This window comes from Piliocolobus tephrosceles, chromosome 10, assembly GCF_002776525.5.
Source record: "Piliocolobus tephrosceles isolate RC106 chromosome 10, ASM277652v3, whole genome shotgun sequence".
NCBI lineage: Eukaryota > Metazoa > Chordata > Mammalia > Primates > Cercopithecidae > Piliocolobus > Piliocolobus tephrosceles.
In genome coordinates, this window is record NC_045443.1 from 128700897 (window position 1) to 128722846 (window position 21950).

Here is a 21950-nt window from a genome sequence, read left to right on the forward strand (position 1 = left end):
CTGGCCTGTGGCTGGATTATTCTATGAACTTTCCCAATGTTTTAAACACTGCACAGGCGGCTGGAACACATCTGGAACATCCAGTTCACACCCTGCCTAGTGGCCCATCACCCTACATGTTGTCAGCCTCCCCAACACCTGGGCATCTTCCTGTGCCTGGACTCACTTCCCCAGCTCCCTCTTCCTGCTGCTTCAGGGCAGGATCCACACAGGCTGTGCCACCGCTGCTGGTACGGCCTCGTCAAGAGAAAGCTTCTCTGCTCCCTGCACCCAGAGGGCCAGGAGATTACAGGACACTGAGCTGAGGGTGCAGCAGTGGGTCGGCATAATCCCCCTTTATCTCTGTTCTGTGAACAGTGAGGAAAATACAGCCCAAATCCTGTCACCTCCAGCAAACACTGCCTACATTTTTGTACCCTGGGATGCCTCGCTCTGGCTATGGCTGTTGGCATCTGGCTATGACTGTTGGCGTCATGCCTCTGCAGTGTGGATGGATTTAATTTACTTCCTTCAGCTTTCATAGAGTTTAATTTGCTCTTCATTTTAAAAGTTCTTAAAGTGTAGGTTTAGGTTATTGCTATGAAGTTTTATTATTTTCTAATATAAACATTTAATGCTGTATTTTTTTCTGTAATTTCAGTGATTTTGCCCTGGTCAGGCTCAGCAAGTTGCAGCTCTTTTTCCTTTATTTGTAAATTGTGAAAATTTGGAAGCACGTGCTCCTAGAAATAGTTATCCCAATTTTGGGGCACTCTTTGGAGAAAAAAATTATGACTAGAAAACGGGATGGGGTTTGGTAAGAACTAAATTGGCATGTTGGTTTTTATTTTTGAAGGAATTTTAAGAACAGAGAAAAGTAAGGAGAATAATATAACAAATGCAGGTACCCATTGCCCCAAATTTATAGTTATTAGCATGTTTATATTTTTGTATTTTTAAGAATGAAACAACTAAAACATCGCAGATGATGTTAACAAACCCTCCACCTCCTTCTGTTCTTTTTCCTCAATTCCCAGAGGCAGCCACCATCATGAATATAGTATCTGTATCTTTCCTGTCCATTGTGTAATTATTACTTATTATATAATTGATATTCAGAAAAATTCACACTTGTAGATGATTGTACAGTTCTGTGAGTTTTGACAAATGAATACAGTTGTGCAACCACTGTAATCAGGATGAGAACAATCCACCCCCTCGGAGATGCCCCCGTGTGTGTTTGCAGTCGTCCCTTCCTCTCACATCCAGGTCCTGCGAGCACTGATTTGTCTTCTGTTCCTATATAGTTTTGCTTCTGTCAGAGTGTGCATAAATGATATCATGGTATAGGCAGCCTTTTGGAGTCCAGTCTCTTTAATTTTGCATAATGTGTTGAGCAAATACACATGTGTATTGTTGCATGTATCAACACCTCGTTTTCACATTTCACTGCTGAAGGGTATTCCATTACATGGATGTACCACAGTTTATTTATCTTCTCCCAAGTAGAGGAACATCTGGGTTGTTTTCAGAGTGGGATCATTATGATTAAAGCTGCAAGTTTTACCAGCTTTGCTTTCCTGGGGTAAACCACACTTGGCCATGATGTATTATCTTTTTGTATACTGCTAAATCGAATTGGCTACAGTAGTTGAGAATTTTTGTGTCTCCGTGCATGTCGGATATTGGTCTGCAGTTTTCTTTTTTTTTGTAATGTCTTTGTTTTTATATCGAGGTAATGATACCTTCATAAAAGTTACATTTTGGAATGCACTTTGGAATAGTTTGTATAGAATTGATATCATTTCTTCCATTTTAGTAGAGTTTGCCATGAAGTCATCTGAGCCTTGTCTTCAATGTTGGCAGGTTTTCAACTACACATTCAGTTTCTTTTATGGATGCAGGACTATGTAGGTCGTCTACTTCTTTTTAAATACGTTTTAGCTATTTATGTTTTTTTGAAATATTCATCAATTTCATCAAAGTTGTTTAATTTATAGGCACAGAGTTCTTGTGGTATTCCCTTATTAGCCTTTTTCCTGCTTGAAGGGTCTGTGGTGATGTTCCCATTTCACTTTTTATGTCTATAATCTGTGTCTTCTTTTTTCTGAGTCACTCTTACTATAGATTTATTAGTTTTATTGATTTTTTCCAAAGATACAACTTTTGGCTTCATTGATTTTTCTCTCTTGTGTTGCTGTTGTCAATTTCATTGACTTATCCTCTTTGTCTTTAATTTACTTCCTTCAGCTTTCATTGAGTTTAATTTGCTCTTCATTTTAAAAGTTCTTAAAGTGTAGGTTTAGGTTATTGCTATGAAGTTTTATTATTTTCTAATATAAACATTTAATGCTGTATTTTTTCTGTAAGCACTGATTTAGCTGCATCCCACACATTTTGATATGTTGTTTTTATTTTGGTTAAATTTAAAATATTTTCTAATTTTCCTTGTGACTTCCTCTTCAACCTCTGTGTTATTTTGAAGTGTGTAGTTTAGTTCCAAATAGTTGGGAATTTTCTAGAGAGCTTTCTGCTGTTGATTTGTAAATAGTTTTTTTATGATCAGAAAATAGTCTTTCTATAATTTTAGTTCTTTTAAATTTGTTAAGTTTTTATGAGACCCCGTATATGTTCAGTCTTTGATGAACGTCCCATGTGCACTTGAAAAAAAGTGTATTCTTGGTGGAGTGTTCTATAAATGTCAATTACACCCAGCTGATTGATAGTTAGGATTATGTCTTCCATATTCTTACTACTTTTCTGTCAACTTGTTCTGTCTATTAGAGAAGAGTGTGAATTCTCCAATTTTAGTGGTAGATTTATCTGTCTCCTAGTTTTATGAATTTTTCTTTAATGAATTTTGAAGTTCTGTTATTAGGTACATGTATGTTTAGGATTGTTATGTCTTCTTGGAAAATTAGCCCTTTTATTGTTACGTAATGTCCCTCTTTACCCTGGGAAATATGTGTTACTTTGAAGTTGACTTAGTCTAATTTGGATAAAACTACTCTGGCTTTGTTGATTAGTGTTTGAGTGCTGTATCTTTTCCCATAATTTAACTTTTATCTTATTTATATATTTATATTTAAAGTGGGTTTCTTTTAGACTCCATATAGCTGGGTCTTGTCTTTTCTTTAATCCAGTCCTCAAATTTCTGTTTTTAATTGACATGTTTAGACAATTTACATTTCATGTAATCATTGATGTGGTTGTATTAAAATCTGCCATTTTGCTAGATGTCTTCTAACTTTTCTATCTTTTTAAAATGTTATCTTTTTCTGACTTTATTTGGGTTGTTGGATATCTTTTATGATGCTATTTTATCTCTACTATAAATGATTTCTAATTTATACATCCTTTTAACTTTTTTGGTAGTGGTTACCTAAGCTTACAGTGTGTATATGTCTAATTCACTCATGCCTGCCTTCAAATGCTATGATATCATTCCAAATGTATTCTAAGACATTATAATAATAGGTTCACACTTCCTCCTGCCCATTCTGTGTGCTGTTGTTGTAGTACATTTCACCTTTACAGACATCATAAACACAATGCATTGCTAGTATTTTTGTCCCCTGGACATTGAGTTATCTTCTAGAGCAGTTATAGCAATTAAGACAATAATAATTGCCTATTTACCTTCACTTATTCCACTTCCAGCTATTCTAGTTCTTTCTGTAGATTTTTGTGTAGTATCATATTCCTTTAACTCTTCTTTTAGTTCTTGTCCACTGGCAATAGATTCAGTTACCATTTGAGAAAGTATTCTCTTTAAGTCTTGAAAGATTTTCACTGGGCTTAGAATTCTGGGCCACTTTTTTTCCTAGACTGATTTGAGAAATTATACAAGTAATGTATCAATATATTACTTTGTTCAAAAGTAAAACGTTATAGAAAAGCAAGTGTTCCCTTTGATCTTTACCTCTTATCCTGATCTCCACCCCTTTCCCCAGTAATAACTACTGTGGGAGGGTTTTTTGGGTGTTTTTTCAATAATTTATGTATAATTTATATTTATAATCATAGGAAATATATGGTGCTGCTTAATTCAGTGTTTCTTCCATCATTCCTCCACCTTTTGTTTCTGTGTTTTGCCTGTATGGACATACATGTCTTTTACCGTATTTATGCACGTTACACTTTATTTATGCATGACTGAACAGTTTTCTGTTTGGATGCAGGCTTCCTGGGTCCCAGGGCCGTACATATCTTTAATCTTATTTGATGCTGCTTCGTCTGGCTTCCATAGCAGACTTACTTATGCACAAGCTGCAAGCCTGCCCCTTTGTTTTCGCTGACTCCCTTGGAAGTAGATCTTCCTGGATGCCACTTAAGGCTCTACTCCTCTGGCTAACTAGGTCATCGTCACACCTTTGCAGCTCCCTCTGAACAATGTGACTTTCGTGTTGTTTAGCTTACCCTTTGTGTAAGCAGAAGGGGCAGTTCATACCCATGGCCATGTTCACCTAATCCAGTGCCTGTTAATGTTCAGGCCCCCTTCAAAGTGAAGTACGGTACTCATGCAGCCAGTTGACAGACAAAGGTGCAGTATATAACACAACAGCTGGTGTTTGCTGACTCCCTCCAAGGTCCTGGGAAAATTAGATACAAAGGGGTGGGAAGGTAGAAGAGGAGGACATGACCCCATCTTTAAGTCGCATCAGTTCTGAAGTTATTAATGGGGTTTTGCTCCTCTCATTTGGTACGTCTGAGTGGCTCTCGCTTTGTCCTCTGCTCTCTGCTAAATGCCTTCTCCCTCCCCTAGGAGAGCAGGTCATTAATCCTGAAAATCACCACTGAGCTGCTGTCTGAGTCTCCATCCTCAAACTCAGAGCCACCCCTGGGTCATGTCTGAATGACCATCCCAGCCCCTCCCTTGGGCTCCACATCACCCAGGGCTAATGCACGGTTACCATTGCCCAGGGCTGCTAGTGCGTGCTCGATCCAGAGACATTGGCTGGAGAGGTACAAGCTAGGGTCTTCATCACTCATGCCACTGGACAGCCACAGTTCTCATCTGCCACATCCATGCTGCCACCACAGTTGAAAGTGAATACAAAGCAAATACAAACTAGAGCCTTTTAATATATTCACCTTTATAAATGCTTTCCCCCAAGCGCCATTGCCTTTGGCTGAAGCAAGGATTTGTCTTTACTGATAACTTGAGGTTCTAACTTCAGGGAAGAACCATGTAAATCTTTTTTTTTTTTCTTTTGGAATTTGAAAATATAGAAGACAGGGTACAGTGGCTCACGCCTGTAATCCTAGTACTTTGGGAGGCTGAGGCAGGAAGGTGGTTTTAACCCAGGAGTCCGAGACCAGCCAGAGCAACATAGCAAGACTGTATCTCTACAAAAAAACAAAGAACAATGTTAACTGGGCACGGTGGCATGCACCTGTAGTCCCAGCTACCTGGGAGGCTGAGGTGGGAGGATCGCGTGAGAGCAGGGGTTCAAGACTGCAGTGAGCTATGATCGCACTACTGCACTCCAGCCTGGGAAACAGAGTGAGACCCTGTCTCAAGGCAAACAAACCAACAAAAAAGAAAATATAGAGAAATACAGAGAAGAAAATGATAGTCACCAATATTCACAGCAACAGTTAACCGAGAGCACGTTTGCTTCCCGTTGTTTTTGTCTAGGTTTACACTTTACAAAGTCATGCAAGTAATATATCCACACATTATTCACATAAAAAGTAAAACATTATAAAAAAGCAAGGTCTCCTTAGACCTTTCCGTCTCATCCTGATCTCGCCACCCTGTCTCTGATGGTGACACCGTGGGGAGTTTCTGTGCGAGCGTTTTCTCCGCAGTCTCTGTGTCGGTCATAGCTGTGACCATGGAAAGTGTGTGGTGCCGCTGGCCCCACGGGCCTCGCCTCGTGGTTAGTCACTGTACATTGTGTTCTGGTGTTTTATCTTTATCAATACACATTGGTCAAGGATGTTCTTTTTAACCGATGCGAGGTGTTTTGTCATATTTCTCTCTCCCACACCGCACTCACCCGTTTTTCCCGATGGGCGTTTAAGTTACCATCACTCATGATTCAGTGACCAGTCTTGAATGTGGTCCCTGGCGCGTGCCGCTGCCCGTGCTGTAGGCGCAGGGCTGTGGGCTGTGTGCGTTTCATTTTGTGCTGGGCCTTGTCCAGGTGCTTTTCAGGGTGATTGTGCCGAAGCAGCTCTCCGTTCCCTATCCCAGAGGGAGGGCCTTGCTTCCTGTGGCCTGACCAGCAGCAGACGCTCTCCAGCTCTCGCCGGCCTCATGGCCAGAATCTCTTCTCCCAACCCCCACCCCATGGTGTGGGTGTGCATTCCTGGAGTGGCAGGTGTGGGCACCGCTGTGAGTTCACAGGGCCGTGTGGTGTAGGGGGTGCTGCTTTCAGTCCCCTGCCTGCCAAGGGTGCGGTGCTATCTCCTCTGATCCTTTCTCCTGTGTCCTCAGCTCCGGAGAAGGGGTCTGGTCGAACCAGGGCTGTGCGCTCACGGGAGGAAACCTCACCTACTCCGTCTGCCGCTGCACTCACCTCACCAACTTTGCCATCCTCATGCAGGTGGTCCCGCTGGAGGTAAGAGCCAGGCCTCGGGTCCCGGGACCTGGAGGATGTGCCGTGAGGCTGCAGGTGGGGGCGGGAGGCATGCTTTGCCTGCCCGTGCCCATGGGGCCCTGGGCACATGACTCCATGGGGCCTGTGTTTACAAACGGAATCCATTCTCTTGGCTTCTGCAGTCCAGGGCCCTGCATGTATTGGGTGCCAGCAAACATCCGAGGAGCCCATGGTTGTGTAAGCCGAGTCCAGTGCGGTGTGCCTCCCACAGCAACGCCCAGACTGCACCTGGGGGGGATCCGTCCCTCTGGCACATTCTCATTGGGCGCCTACTGTGAGCTGGGTGCTGGGGGCTCTGCTGGAAACAAGAAGAAACAGTCCTGCTCTTGAGGAGTTTGGTTCTAGTGGGAAAGACAGATAATAAACAAACTAGCAGATAAATTAGTCACTTTGAATCAGTGTAGGAAGAAAGTGGAAGAGAATGGCCCAGTAGAAGGTGACAGCAGGGAATGGGGCTGTCTTCACGGAGTGAGTGGTGAGGTGTCTCCGGGACTTGGCGTCTGAATGACCAGAGGAAGCTGATGTCTTGGAGGCCTGGGGGGAGAATGTTCTAGGCCAGGAAACAGCAAATGCACAGGGCAGGGGGCAGGAAGGGGCGTGGTGTGGCTGTAGATGGAGCACCCTGAGCTCCAAGGTCCTGGGGAGGCAGGAGGCCGGGAGGAGCAGCCTTGGCTGCAGCATCCAGGCCTCAGGGAGGAGCGTGAATTGCATTCTAAATGTGCAGGAAGCCTTTGGAGAGCCGCTCGGGAGCAGCTTGGTCTGAGCTACCCTGGGTTTGGGGCGGGGCAAGCAGACTCGCGTGTAGGTGGAAACCAGGAGTAGAAGGAGGTGTTGGCTGCTGACACTGCACACCCACACTCTCCTCTGTGGACTGGGCTCCCAGAAGGGGTGGTTGGGACAGCGTAGATGGGGCTGCTCTGAGCCAGGCTGGGTTTGGCAGATGTGTTGGGAACCGGTGATATGTTGGATGCTGGGCTGTAATCTGTTGCTGGCGTTGGGCATTTTGGGGGCTGAGAGAGGCCAGGCTGGAGGGTAAGTCAGGCAGGGAAGCAGTGACACCTCAGCGTCTCCCGGACAGATTTGCCACGAGACTCATCTTGCGTGTGGGGCCCTGGTCTTTTAGAGCCTCATGTGCTCATCGTGGCCAGTCACTTCTGGGGGCTCATTCCCAGTCTAGGGCTCTTCATGGTGGCTTTGGGAAGAGTCAGGATGTCTCTGATCACAGCAGCTCCCCTGGGAGGGGGCGCCACGCTCAGGTGTTTCCCAGCAGGCACTTTGTCTCCAGGGCATGAACACCCATCCCTGCCTGGGTCACTGCCTGCCTCTGTGGTCACGTTTATCAAGGCCGTGGACAGGCGGAATCTACCTGAACCCACCAGCGTCTGCAGTGTCTGCACTGGACCAGAGGGCAGTGCTGCCCCACGTGTCCTGTGTGGTTTCGTGTGGGTTTTTGGGGGGTTGAATGGGTTGGGCTTCCACCGTCCTGTTGACCAGGAGACAGAACTCTTCAAGGTATAACAGAGGCAGAATCCGGGTTCCGCCTTCTCCCATCCTGGGAGACTTTTCCTTTTCCAGAAAGAGGGCCTAGGAATGCAGCCTCCCAGGTGGTTGCTGTGGGAAGGACACGAGCTCACTGGGACACAGTCACAGGTCCAGTGCTCAGCCCAGGCAACCCTCACTCCCCAACAGAAACCACCAGCAAACCTGAGCCACAGGACTCTGTGTGCGGAGGCCGGGTGGACCACAGTCACTCTTAGATCAGTGGGGACGGGGCCTTGGTGTTTGGAAGTGACTTGTAATGCTGCTGGGGCAGATGGAGATAACCTCATCTTTAAATTCCGTGGAAACGAAATGGCAGATGCCCCTGAGCCGCAGCCCCTCACAGGGCGAAAGATGCACGTGACACTTTTGGCCGACGTGATCCCAGCCTCACCGGCCCACGGGCTGCTGCTCACATGCCTCAGGGCGAAAGACGCACATGACACCTGCAGCCGGGGTGATCCCAGCCTCACTGGCCCATGGGCTGCTGCTTACATGAGTGTGTATGAGCCCCATTCTGCGGAAGACACTGGAGGGAAACAGCTATTCCTGTTTCCAAAGAGAAGGCCCTTTCTTTTCACAAAATGTATGATGGGCTTCATGTCACACCGTGAATCACTTTTGGAGACTCCAGAGAGATATCCAAGCCGTATTTTATTTTTATTAAATTAAGTAAATTAATTTTTAGAGACAGGGTCTCACCCTGTTGCCCAGGCTGGAGTGCAGTAGTCTGATCATGGCTCACTACAGCCTAGAACTCCTGGGCTCAGGCTATCCTCCCACCTCAGCCACCCAAGTAGCTGGGACTATAGGCACATGCCACAACGCCTGGCTAAGTTTTAATTTTTTTGTAGAGCTGGGCTCTCACCATGTTTCTCAGGCTGGTCTTGAACCCTGGCTTCAAGCAATGCTCCCACCTTAGCCCACAAAGCGCTGGGATTACAGGTGTGAGTCACTGCACCGGCTTTTTTGTGTGCGTGTATTAATTAGAGATGGGGCCTCACTTTGTTGCCCAGGCTCTGAGACATATCTGAAGTGGATAGGAGGGGGCACCACACACCTTGGGCCCCTCGTGCACAGATGCACACCCAGCATCCTAGACCTACGTGTTTTGGAGCCTGGACCCAGGAGCCCTTGGCGCTGTGCGAGATGAAGTGTCAGGTGACGGGACCGGCAGTCTCCTCAGTAGCTTCCACGCCGTCAGGGTCCCCCAAGAAGGGCCGGCCATGTAGCAAGCAGAGCTGCCAAGCCCTTGCATGCCAGAGCATTCTGGCTCAGGGCCGTGGGGTTTTAGAGGTTCCAAAGGGGTGGCTCTGTCGTAAGGCTGGTGGGACCCAAGCCCCCCCGTTGCCCTCACCCTTCAGTGGTAAATGTTGTGCAGGCAGGTGTGACCCACCAGACAATCCTGAGGGGTGCTCCTTAAGGAGTGGTACTCCGAGAGCAGCTGCCCAGCCAGCGACTGCCCCTTCCCAGCCCCCACGCCCCCATGCCTTCCCAGCGGCCCCTCTTCTCCTGGCTTGCAGACCCCAGGGCCTCCACGTGGAGGTGGGCCATTCGCAGCTGGGGAGAGCCATGACCTGGATCATTGGTGGCAATTTAAAGAAAATTAAACAGAATAAATGAAACTACACTAGAGAGAGGTGAATATAGAAACAGTTCCTGGGTTTAAATTTCTTGCCATGGACCAGGCCTCAGTCTGAGGAGCACCATCCTCTGTGGACGGCCGTGACGCCGTCTCTCTCCTCCCATGGGCTCCGTTTCTCCTCTCCCCTCCTGCCAGGGCCCAGCCCACAGGGCTCCCTTCGGGCTTCCCTCCTGGTGTCGTAGGGAGCAGCCCAGGGGAGAAGGCGCAGAGCTGCCCCCACAGAGAGCACCTGACCATTCCTGGAGATGGGCGGTCAGCACGGTGCTGTGGCCAAGGCTGCTCGTCTCACCAGCGGAGAAACTGAGCCCCAGAGAGAGGGGGCGCTTGCTGGCGGTCCCCCATTGTTCAACAGTGCGTTATTAAATTACTGGTGGAGCCTGGGCTGTTGAGGTAGCACCCGGGCCATGGGGACCTGGTGGTGAGGATGCTGTGGTGCTCACAGAGACACCACGAGTCAGTGCACACCACGTCCTGCCCCGTAAGGGCCACGCGGGAGATCACGTAGCATGACTTGGGGGTAATTAGGGACTAACACACGGTGCTGGTGATGCCGGTGCTGTTTTAAAGACGGAGGCCCAGGAGGGCCTGCCTGAGAAGGTGGCAGTGGACTCTACATCTCAGGGTGGAAAGGATGGAGCCTCCTGGCACAGGCAGAGGATAGGGCACAGGCAGAGGGCAAGGAGGGAGCAGCTGGGGTGGTCCTCGGGGAGACGCCAGGGCTGAGGCAGGGGCTCCAGGCCCAGGGGTCGTGAGGGGCAGGAGGCAGGGAGCAGGAGAGGTGGTGGAGGCTGCTGCAGAGACCCAAGAACCGGCACCCTGCTGGTGTGGCAGAGGTGGAGGGGCAGGAGTGGCACTGCAGATGACTGAAAACGCTGGCGATCTGTTTCTCCCATGAAATCTTCTGACTGTTAGAGGTGTCGTCAGTTATTACTTCTGAGCCATATGTGAGAGGTCATCTGTGTGCTGGACCAGCCGCCCGGGGTCTTGTGAAGATGCAGACCCCTTATTCAGCGGGTCTGGGGTGGGGCCTGGCATCCTTGTTTCCGACAAGGCCCGGTGGAGTGAGGCCCCACGGGTCCCAGACCACCCTCTGGACAGACCCAGGCACAGGCACCCAGTCTGCAAACATCAGCTCAGATTTCTGTTCATGTCCTGGGAGCTGGCTGCAGCAATTGTTACCCAATCTGAGCACGGTTAGTCTGGCCCCAAATATGTGCTCATTGGCATGTGAAAAACTTCCTTTGTCCCAGGAGCTGAAGGAGAGACAGGTCGTCAGCCTGGAAGTGAGTGAAGTGGGAACCTGTAAGATTCAGAGACAGAAGAAATAGACTGTGGCTTAAAAAGGAACCCAAACCAAGGGCCAGTGGGCAGGGGTTCTGGACACAGGCATTGCCTCAGGGAACATCTTCCTTCATGCGTAACTCTGCAGAGTGGGTGCTGGGCCCACTGGCTGCTGGGAGCCATTTATTGAATGCAGGCTGGCGATTGTGGCTGTCACAGCTGACCACCTGGGAGTAAGGGAAAGACAGTAACAGGCACCATTTCAGAGGCTCCCTGCCTGTAGATGCTCCTAACTGTTGGATACTCCCTGCCTGCAGGTGCTCCCTGCCAGTGGGTGCTCACTACCTGGTAGTGCTCTTGACCAGTGAGTGCTCCTTACCTGATGGGTGCTCCCTACCTGAAGGGTGCTGCCTGCCAGTGAGTGCTCCCGGCCAGTGAGTGCTCCCTGCCTGTGGGGGCTCCCTGTCTGTGGGTGCTCCCTGCCTGGTGGGGTCTTGCACTCAGGCCTGCCCTCTCCTTCAGTCCTCACCACATGAGTGAGGTGCTATCATTGTGGCCATCACAGGTGAGTCATAGGGGATTCCCTGAGGTCACATCAGGGGGCAGAGCCCGGCCTTCAGCCAAATCCCGAATGTTGGGGCTATGCCCGGGCTCTGGAGCACCAGCTACCTGGGAGCAGAGCCTCCTCTTCTGGGCCCTCTATAGGCTGAGAACTAAAGCCCAGTGTGGCTTCCTTCTTGGCATGGCCGGAGAGAGGGAGGTGCACTTTCAGCTGAAAACTGTGTTTGTACATGTTATGTTTTTGTGGTAGAGGAAGGAAGGGAAGGGCCTGGTCCAGCGAGTAAAAAACCTGGAACAGGGACGACTTATGGGTCTCCATCCGTCACCGCTCCCTCTCGGTGACACTGGATTTCGACAGTCTGTGGGTGTCTTCGTGGGAGCAAATCACATCTATTCATTGCCAGAAAAGGTTGATTTAAAAATGGTTTAAAATTATCCATGCTAAAAATGAACATTCTCATCAACATTAAAAAAAGTTAAGACTGATATCATAAGTAGGAACCAAATTTGCAGCACGCTCAGAGAATTAATAAAAATAGCACCAGTGACCTTACTTGGGTTCCTGGTGCAGGCTCTCTGCTCAGGAGCTCACATCCGCATCGTGTGCCTTCTCTCTCCGAGGCTTTCCCCGGGCTTGTCTCCATGCCCAGCCTCCTCCTCGGTGGTGTTTGGGGAAGCCCCCTTCCTCCTAAGTGGGCAGTGCCGTTTTTGTGGAAAGCCCATCAGACAACAGGGTTCACCTGAGTGCACGGGGCCGAGGTGGGGCGGGCTTCAGGGCTGCTGTCCAGGGGAGGGAGACCCCGAAACGACACTCCGTCTTTGCATTCTGCTGTCAGCTGGTGATTAGGACCCATGCCCTGAGGGGCCGTGTCCAGGCATCTGCTGACGGACACTATGATGGCTTCCAGCATCTGGCGACTTCTGATGGTTCCGGAGTGCATGACCCTGCACACGCTTCTTTAGAATAAATTGCTGGCAGGTGAATCTGTGGGCAAAGGGCACAGGCATTTTGGTTTTGAAAAACATTGCTGCATTGCACTCTGGGAACCATGTACCAATTTATTCCTCCTCCAGCCGTGGGCAAGAATGGGTAGCTTTGCTTTACATGTGAGTCACAAAAACATGGCGTCATCTCTGAGTGCTTCTAACTTCTCCTGCTGAGTGCAGTTCAAGCAGGGCAACAAACGCCCGGGTTGTCCAGTAGATCTGCATCCAGACCCACCCCTCACCACCGCAGCCGCTCTACTCCCCAGGCGTGCTTTCTGCACCTTCGAAATTAGCAACCCCAGATCCAGTAAGAACCCAGAGAAGGCAAGTTTTTATTTTAATTGGATAAAATTTTCCTGGAAAAGTAGGCCATTGGAACAGAGAATTCATCCAGAACAGACTCAGTAACTTCTCAGTACACCCATGAGAATCTATGTCAGAGAGTTAAAAGAATCAGCAAGTAAGATGACATAAAAAAGTATGAAATCAGAATATTTACATTATTTATAGTAGAAGGAACAGAAGCATGAATAAACATAACACTAGTGATTGCATAAATTCTAATACATCCACGCTAAGGGATATTATTCATCTCTGCACTAAAAGAGGAATGATGAAGTCAGGAAACGCGGTGCAGCTGTGAAAGAATGGACTGTCGTCATACCAGTGCACTTGCAGCCATTTCCAAGGGAACGTTGTGTGAACAGGACAAGAGGTAGACTAGAGCGATACAGATCCCATTTCTGTAAAGCCACGGCAGAATCCCCTGTGCCTGTGCGTGGGTGTGTTCTGTGTATGTGTTTAAATATGCAACATTTGTATCTTGGTATGTGATTATCAGAAAGGCATGGACAGCGCATTCAAGGTTGTTAGTGGGCAAGGGCAGGAGGGGGCCACACAGGTAAAGCAGTGGCAGGAGCTGGGGAGAGAAAGGACTATAAACACCAGCCTGTGGGCTCTGACCCAGGTGTGTATTTGTGTGGAATTGCATGACATGATCAAATGAATAAAATCAGCTACCTCGAAGAGGTGTTTCTTTTTTTTTTTTTTTTTTTTTTTGAGACGGAGTCTCGCTCTGTCGCCCAGGCTGGAGTGCAGTGGCCGGATCTCAACTCACTGCAAGCTCTGCCTCCCGGGTTTACGCCATTCTCCTGCCTCAGCCTCCGGAGTAGCTGGGACTACAGGCGCCCGCCACCACGCCCGGCTAATTTTTTGTATTTTTAGTAGAGACGGGGTTTCACCGTGTTAGCCAGGATGCTCTCAATCTCCTGACCTCGTGATCCGCCCGTCTCGGCCTCCCAAAGTGCTGGGATTACAGGCTTGAGCCACCGCGCCCGGCCTCGAAGAGGTGTTTCTGAGGCCTGCTACCCAGGGGTGATGTTTCATGCTCACTGCTCCTTCCTGACGCGCGGGTACTGAGACACGCCTGTGCCCATGTTTGCTGTATGAATGAGGGCATGGAGGATTGAGTCTGCTCCACAAGGGGCGAGGAACTTAGGGAAACAGATGTGTTCTCCTTGGAGGCCGGAATGCCCCATGCATGCTGGTTTAGTCAGTGGATCCCAGTCATGCTGACACAACTGGTCTGTACTGCCGCAGGTAGGTGGGAGTTCAACTTTCTGTCCTCTCTAAGGACTGGCCGGCAGGGTATGAGGGAGCGAGGACCTGAGGTTAACACAGGGGTGGATGCAGGTGTGGGCTGGCTCAGCCAGGAACCAAGAGGAGGGCTCAGGTGTGGACCACCCAGCATTTCTTGCTGAAGCCACGCACCCAGTGAAGGTGCTGGGCATGGGGACTGGTGCCGTGGAAGGCATTTGGGCCTGGCCTTAGGGAAAATTCAGCCGCACCTGTTCCTGGCACTTGTGTTCCCTGCTCAGGGTGTGCAGGCCAGGGAGATGGTCTCGCTGTCTAAGGTGGGAGAGCCCCCGGATGTTGACGGACATTCCTGCCAAGGCTGCACCCAGTGAGGAAGGGCAGTGGTCGAGGAGTGTGTGGGAGCTTGGGAGGAGCCCCAGGGCCCGCCGCAGTGTGCTCTTTTTCCTGCAGGTGGCCGCTTCCTCACAGGTGGCCGCTTCCCAGGCTTCGGGCACGGGAAGCATCCCAGGCATGGGCACCTGCCTTGGGGTGACTCTGACCTGGGGGGTGCAGGAGCCCTGTGCCAGTACAGGAGCCCCTGGGAATGCCAGTCCCCGAACACCCCTTCCTGGGGCCTGGTGGTCACAGGGAAATAGCACTTCAATAAGATGGTCATGAACTGTGGTCTGAAGGCTGACTCTGGCCAGTGAACGGGCTTCCTTTAGCCCACAGGGGCTTAAATTTTTAAAAATTGGTTGTCAGTATTCCAAAACACAGATATTTTATCTAAACTTTTGGATTTTTTTTTAATAAAAAGAAGAAAAATTGGCCATGCTAGGCTTCCCTGTCTGGCTGGAAATGATGCTGGAGGCGAGTGGCTGCCACCCCTGTGCTTGGGGCAAGGTCCCCAGAACCCCCCGGTCCACATGGCCTCCCTGTACCACAAGCAGCTGTCCCTCCTCATCATGTTCGTATCGTTCCTCTGCTTTTAGGAGACCGTGAAATGCTTCCTGCTCTTTTCTGGGGGGAAAGTGGCATCTCCACTGAGAAGGACTTTGGTTAGGACTGTAGGAGGGAGCATGCTCGTTTTGGCAGCACAGTCCCACCTGGTGGTTATGTCTGCGGCCCCGCTGCCCTCCTGAGCTGATGCCCTGCCTCTCGGAGGCATTTGAGGTTGTGGTTTCTGAGTCAGAGGAGTCCGTGTCCTGAAACCAACTGCAGGCTTTTCTGGGCATTTCTAAATCTAGCTATGGGTGGGAAAGGAAGGGCACCGTGGGGGCACACCACGCCTTCCTGAGGCAGGAACGGCACGGCCTCCGCCCGGACCCACGTTTCTAGGCCCCGCGCCCTGTGGTTACCCAGGCAGGTGCAGCCTTGAGCCCCTCAGACAGGCTCTGGCTCCAGGGAAGGGCACAGGGCAGGCAGTGGCAGGGGCCTGAATTACATAGCATTGCTGGGAGCTGTGAGAACCACTCTGAGCTGTATTTGCGGTCCCGAGGGTGTGTCACAGGCGAGACTGTGCCAACAGTGGTGCCAGCAGCTGCAGCATGTACAGCTCGAGTGAGAAACAGGCTCCCTCCACGGGGTCTCTGCGCGAATGTCAGCCAGACCACCTCCCAGTAACACCTCCTGCAAGCAGCTGGGGTCAGCAGTGGCCCCTCTGCCTCCCAGCCAGCTGGACACACAGGTCCCTCCTGGTGATATGCCGAGAGGCCTTGGGCAGGTGCCTGCTCTGAGCTTCAGTTTCCCTGCTGCGACACGGGTGGGACACTTTCCTTGTGGAGCTGTGGTGGTTATCAGAGGAGGGAGAAATAGACACCACTCAGGCCAAAACACCCAGCCTCAGCACCCAGCCCTGAGCACCCAACTTGGTACCCAGCCTCAGTCCCCAGCCTCAGCACTGAGCCCTGAGCACCCAGCCCTGAGCACCCAGCCTCAGTACCCAGTCTCAGTACCCAGCCTCAGCACCCAGCCCCAAACACTGCCTGATGGAGTGAGGTCACAGTGAGCCGTGAGTATGAGGTTCTTGGGGATGTCCTGGCCCTGAGGACCCCGTGAGAGTGGAGTGGGAGTGGGGTGGAGCAGGCCTGGCTATTGCACCTGGGACTGCAGCCGTCCCGGCATTAACCCGTTCATGGCCACAAGTCTCCTTCCACTCGCTCTTTGTAAGAAGGTTCAGTCCTTGGCTGTGGGCACCAGGGCAGGGTGGTCTGTTGCCCTGTTGATGGGGATGGGGGGAACTGTGGAGGCTGGAGGGGCTCAGAGGAGAAGCCCCTCCACCCATCCCTGGACCCCTCTAATCCTGGAGGCAGAAGAGTGTCCTGCCTTGCCCAGGAGTAACAAAGAAGTTGGTTTGTTCAGCAGCCCACCCCCTGACTCCCGGAGCGATGCCGTGGTTCACTAGCGTCTTCCGGCCGAGTGGGGAGGACACCTGTCCTCAGTGCCGTCCTCTTAGAGACCCAGAAAATTGTCACCATCCCTTCTGATTTCCCAGCCTCTGCAGTTCTTCCAGAAGGAGAGGGTGGTGGGCAAAGCCTGCTGGGTCCTTCTGCATGGGCTCCTTACCATTCCACCAGCACCCTCCAGGTGCACGGGTGCGTGCTGTTCCCACCTCGCCTCACGGGGGAGTTTTCCCAAGCCCTGTCCTGGGCTGCTGAGAGCTGGGCTGGGGGTGGGAGCTGGGAGCTCGCCGGCGGGAGGCACAGGGGCATGCGTCCTTCTATCCCCTCCTGTCTCCCACCCTACGCACCCCTCCCATGCCCCTCCAATCTCCCTCAAGACGCCCACTTTCAGCCCCCAGAGCCCTCCCCTGTACCTGTGGCCTGTGCCTCTCTGAGTGGAGAGCTGAGTGAGCCCTGGGAGCAGGGACGACACCTGCCACCCCCATCTCTCCCGTCAGTGCCCCCGGCTCTCAGGTTGCTGGCCACCTGGGACATTGGGAAAGGACCTAAGAGGTGAAAACCTGTGTTTCGGGGTGGAGCAGCAGCCAGGAGCTGCCGGGACTCAGCTTTGCCATCAGCTCAGCCCCAGCCCTGCCTGGGCACCTCACAGTCCTGGGGGCAGGGAGACGTAGGTTCAAGGTTCTGAGGGTTCCACCCCTGCCCCTCTTGACAAATTCAATTGCCTTTGCCTCCTCCAGCCAGACCCAGGCTGCTCCCTTTAGAGGAGAAGCAGATGTTGCTTCATTTATTCCCGAATTCTCCTGAAGCAGTGTCTGCTCGGGAGCTGTGCTGTGCTTGAGAGGGAGCTGGCAGCAGCCTCTGGGGTGATCCTGTCTTGGGGGATCTTCTTTCAGGGCTACCCTCAGAATTGGGGTCTCACTCTGTGGGGCTGGGGGCGGGCCGGGTGGCCAGGACTGGGAATGTGGTCGGGGGCCAGACTGGACGTTCCAGGGGCAGATGGATGCATAGCCCAGCTGAGGGATCAGGTCGCTTTGGCGGGGCAGCTGTGGGCTGCAAGGCTGTGGTCAGAGCGTGATGTCTGAAGAGAGCCAGGTTTCTGGTCAACACATGTTTTTTGTCATGAGTGTGCTGAATCTTGGGAATTAGAGTGGGGATGTGGGCCATCTAGGAGAAGCTGCCAGCCCCTGTGTTAGGAGTGGGGACAGGAGCTTGAGGGCTCTTCCTGGGACATACAGGAAGATGGGGTGTCAGGAGACAGGGGTTCTGTAGGCTGACTTGTTTGTAAAGATGATACACGCACGTGGGAAAATGCAAGAAAACTGAAGGCAGAGAATGGAAACTGACGGTCACGGCCACCGTTCCTGCCTCTCCCGGCCCTGCCCAGAGCAGCGGCCTAGACACATGCTTGCTTTTCTGTCATTCCAGATGCGGTTGCTGAGCCTGGGGCCCTGCATTGCTCTTTGTTCTATTTCTGTTTGTTTTTTAAATTTTCTGTACCTCAATGGATGCAAACCGATTTGTTCTTTAAACAAAGGATGGTGAAGTATAACGATTGCTCCCTTTATGTTTATTTACTGTTTATCTGTTTTAGAGACAAGGTTGCACACCGTGGCCCAGGCTGGACTCAGTGGCGCCAGCTCGGCTCACTGCAGCCTTGACCTCCTGGGCTCCAGAGATCCTCCTACCTCAGCCTCCCAAGTAGCTGGGATTAGAGATGTGCACCACCATGCCTGGCAAGATGGCACACTTTAAAAAACGTATCCACGTATCTTGGAGGTTGCTCCTTCTCGGGGTACACAGAGCCACATCTTCCCGTGTTAACCACTGCGTAGCTCTCCCATGGGTGGACGCTGAAGTGATGGTGGTCTTTGGCCACAGCAAACGACCCACATCCTGTGCCACACATCCCACCTCCACCTGTGAGGATGGGTTCCTGTGGTGGCACTGCCCGGCCAGTTTCACATCGCCACAGCTGTTTAAAGCAGCTGTCGTCTGGGGCACAGCAGGGGCTGGGCCTTGAGTTCCCAGTCATGTTGGGTCCTGGGTTCTGCTCTGAGATCTACCTGCCTCCTGCTGCCCGGCTCTGCCTCCCAGGGCCAGCCACCGTGCTGAGGCCCAGGTCTGTCACGTGGGGTAGGTGATGGGAGGGGAGGAGGCCCAACAGCTCTTCTCTGTCACTGCTATAGGTGGCTTTTCGGGCAGCGGCCGCGCCTCTGCTATGGCTGCAGCCCTGCTGGACAGTCTGTGGATCTGGCTTCCACTGGGGGATTTGTGGCATGGTGCATTCCTGGGCCACCTCACTACCCCTGTGAGGTCCCCCTCCTCTCCCCTCCTGAGAGTTGACAATTCCCTGAGTCAAATGTTCCACTCTTGGAAAGTCTGGAGTGGCTTCTCTTTTCCCAGCTGGCCCCAGACTGATGTGCAAGCTGTGCAGCCAGGGGAGGCAGCAGGAGCCCCCAGGGTTCCCGGTCTGGAAAACAAGGGGGCGATGGTCCCCTCAGCTGACTCTTTCAACAAGGTCACGGTGGCCCGAGGCAGGCCAGCCCCAGCATCTACTCAAACATACAGCAGACCAGCTGGGTCCTTGGGGCAGATCTCCTGCCTGTGGCCAGTCCTCTCCCATCCCGCAGCACCCCTCAAGTGGCCAAGCAGCTCATTTCCACCTGTCCCCGGGCTATTGGCTCATTTCCATCAGTGGACGTGTAATGTGCCAGCAACTGGACCCAGCCCAGGAGGAGGCTGGCTGCGTGCTGCTGGCACACACTACGGCTGCCTATGGCCAGGGACGGCCGCCAAACCAGGGATGCCTGCAGTCACAGATCCGCCAGGGCCTGGTCGCTCGTGCTGTCCAGGAGCCGAGGGCAGGAGTGCAGCCCAGCCAGGGACTGAGGGCTGCCCTAAGGGGAGACAAGCCCTGTGAGAGCCTGGGTGCCAGCTGCTGAGGGACCAGACAGGGAGGAGCCAGCCTGGCTGGGACAGGGTGGGCGTCAAAGCTGGGGGTTAGTTCAAGGGCTGGTGTGAGGGTGGAGTGTGGACCCAGCCCGGGGGTTCTGCTCTTGTGCCCGGGAACCCATCCTCCGCTCGCCCTGCTCTCTGCTCTATGCTTGGTTTCCTGCCAAGTCCAACCAAGAAAAGATGGTGGTGCTGGGGTGGGCAAAGGGGCCAGCCTCCTGCCTGGGCCCCTGCTGGCATGGGCGTCCCCCTGTGGTTCCAGCCCCTGCGTACAGACCCTTCCCCGCACCCCCACGCCAGCCTCACCTGGGCAGGCTAGTCTGGTTCCAGCTTCTGCTGGTGGCCCGGCCTGGCTCTGCTGCCGTCCCCTCTCCCGCTGCCCTTCCGTGGTGGCCGCTGTCTGGGCTGCCTCACTGCCTTCTCTGCTTTTTCAGGGCTTCCCTTACCTTCATAACCAGCTCCCCATGTCCAGTCCCCTCTACTGAACCAGCGGGGAGGGTCGTGCTTTCCCATGATGAAGGGAGAGAGGGGGTGGATGGAGGCAGCAGAGGCACGGGCTGGGGCTGGAGCATGCAGGGCCTCAGAAGCCATGGGGGTGATGGAGGGTTGAGTCTGAGTCTCAGGCACCGTGGAGGGGGTAAGCCTCGAGGGACGAGGCTCCAGTGTACAGTGGAGCCCAAGCCAGGAGGGACTTGGTAGAGGATGGGGCTGATGCTGTGGGGAGACCAGGGAAGCCCAGGAGGCCAAAGAGATCAAGGCAGGGGCTCTAGAAATCAGTCAGAAAGAGGATTGGGACAGATGGCCGTCTCGTGGCTGAGAAGCCAGCAGGACTCGGAGGTAGGTGCTCCAAGGGAGAGGTTAGGGCCTGGGTCAGTGCCTTTCTCAGATCATAGCCGTGTGAGGGCTACCATCCCTCTGTCCCTCTGCAGTCACCTCTGCCACCGCCCCTGTGCGTTTCCATCACAGCCTCATCAACACGGCACTGGCAGCCTTAGGTATTTATTCACGTTTACACATCCACGTCTTTGTTCATTACCCACTTCCCCACTGCGGTGAGACTTCTATGCCTGGCACACAGTAGGTGCTGAATACATGCTTGCTGCTGAAGCAGGGGCCATCAGGGGTCAACCCCAGTCCTGCCTCTTGCCAGCTGTATGGTGGTGGGCAGTCACTTACTGCGGCTGCCTCAGTGTCCTCATCTGTAAAGGGAAACCATGCTGTCCACTCACAGGCTTGCTCTGAGGATTCGATGCCTTCAAGCAGCAGGTGCCTTGTTTCTGTCATTTCCAGCTACTCTTCTGTGGTTCTCCATGATGCCTAGAGTTTGCCAGATCCTCTCTCGGGCCCTGGGGATTCAGAATTAAACAAGACAATTGACCTGTCTTCATGGAACTTACTGTCAGAGCTCACATCACTCTGGTCTAGAAGGCTGTGTCCTGTCCTGTCTGTCAGGTTCCTGCCCAAGCACTGAGGGCTGTGTGAAGCCCTCTCCCTCCTAACACCCACTCAGTATTTCTCTCCCCCTCCCTCAGATCACCCTCCCTCTCTTCCAGTTTCCTCAGGCCATGTGCAGGTAGTGGTGGAGTTAACGTTTAACACGGGTTGCAGGGTTAAGTAATGCAACGACAAATCTGTGGCTGAATGTGTGTTACAACTAGAACGTGCCTGTAGTAAAGAGAAGGGAGTGAGCCACTATCAGGATCACCTAGATTGCCACTCTGTGGACTTGAAAGCTGTGTTGAAGCAGAGAGGTTTGCAGACCCTGACGTGTGCATGCTGTTTCTTCTTGATCCCTCCTGAAGTCTGCCTCATTATTGAGACCATTGTGTGGAAGAATAATGTATGATGTTACGTGCAAAAGCCATGGAGACTCCAGTTTATGGGGGATCTCAGGAGTTTTCAAAGGTCATTTTGATCATCTATCATTTTTACCTGTGGGCTCACCTTAAAACTCAAGCACCATGTAAAATGTGACCCTCCAATATATCTGGCCTTGTGTTTCTTAGAATCATTTCAAGGCTGCCTAGTCGGGCTATTAGCTCTGTTCAAGGGAAGAGCCACATGTCTTTCTTTTTAGTGTTCCCCATTGTGCCTGGCATGATGCTGGCTTTGGGTGGGTTTGATAAAAGTATATGGTAAAGAAACTTGATTGATGATGGGGTTGGTTCATGGTGGGGTTGGATGATGGTAAGGTTTGCTGGTGGTAAGGTTGGTTGAAGATAGGGTTGGTTGACAGTAGGTTGGTTGAGGGTAGGATTGGCTGAAGGTAAAGTTGGTTGATGATGGGTTTGATTGATAATCAGGTTGACTGATAGGTTGGTTTATGATGCATTTGGTTAATGGGTTGGTTAATGGTTAGGTTAGTTGATAGTGGGTTGGTTGAATGTCAGTTTATGATGAGTTTGGTTGATGATGGGTCAG

At 51.7% G+C, this 21950-nt stretch overlaps 1 protein-coding gene across 1 annotated transcript in view; it reads left to right on the plus strand.

The window, feature by feature from the left end:
* ADGRD1 (adhesion G protein-coupled receptor D1) overlaps window positions 1-21950 on the plus strand; it is a 180287-nt gene that overhangs the window by 116852 nt on the left and 41485 nt on the right. The window contains exon 15 of the mRNA XM_023187255.1: window positions 6425-6548. Coding sequence (XP_023043023.1) covers window positions 6425-6548 — 124 coding nt within the window. The remainder of the gene's footprint in view (window positions 1-6424; window positions 6549-21950) is intronic.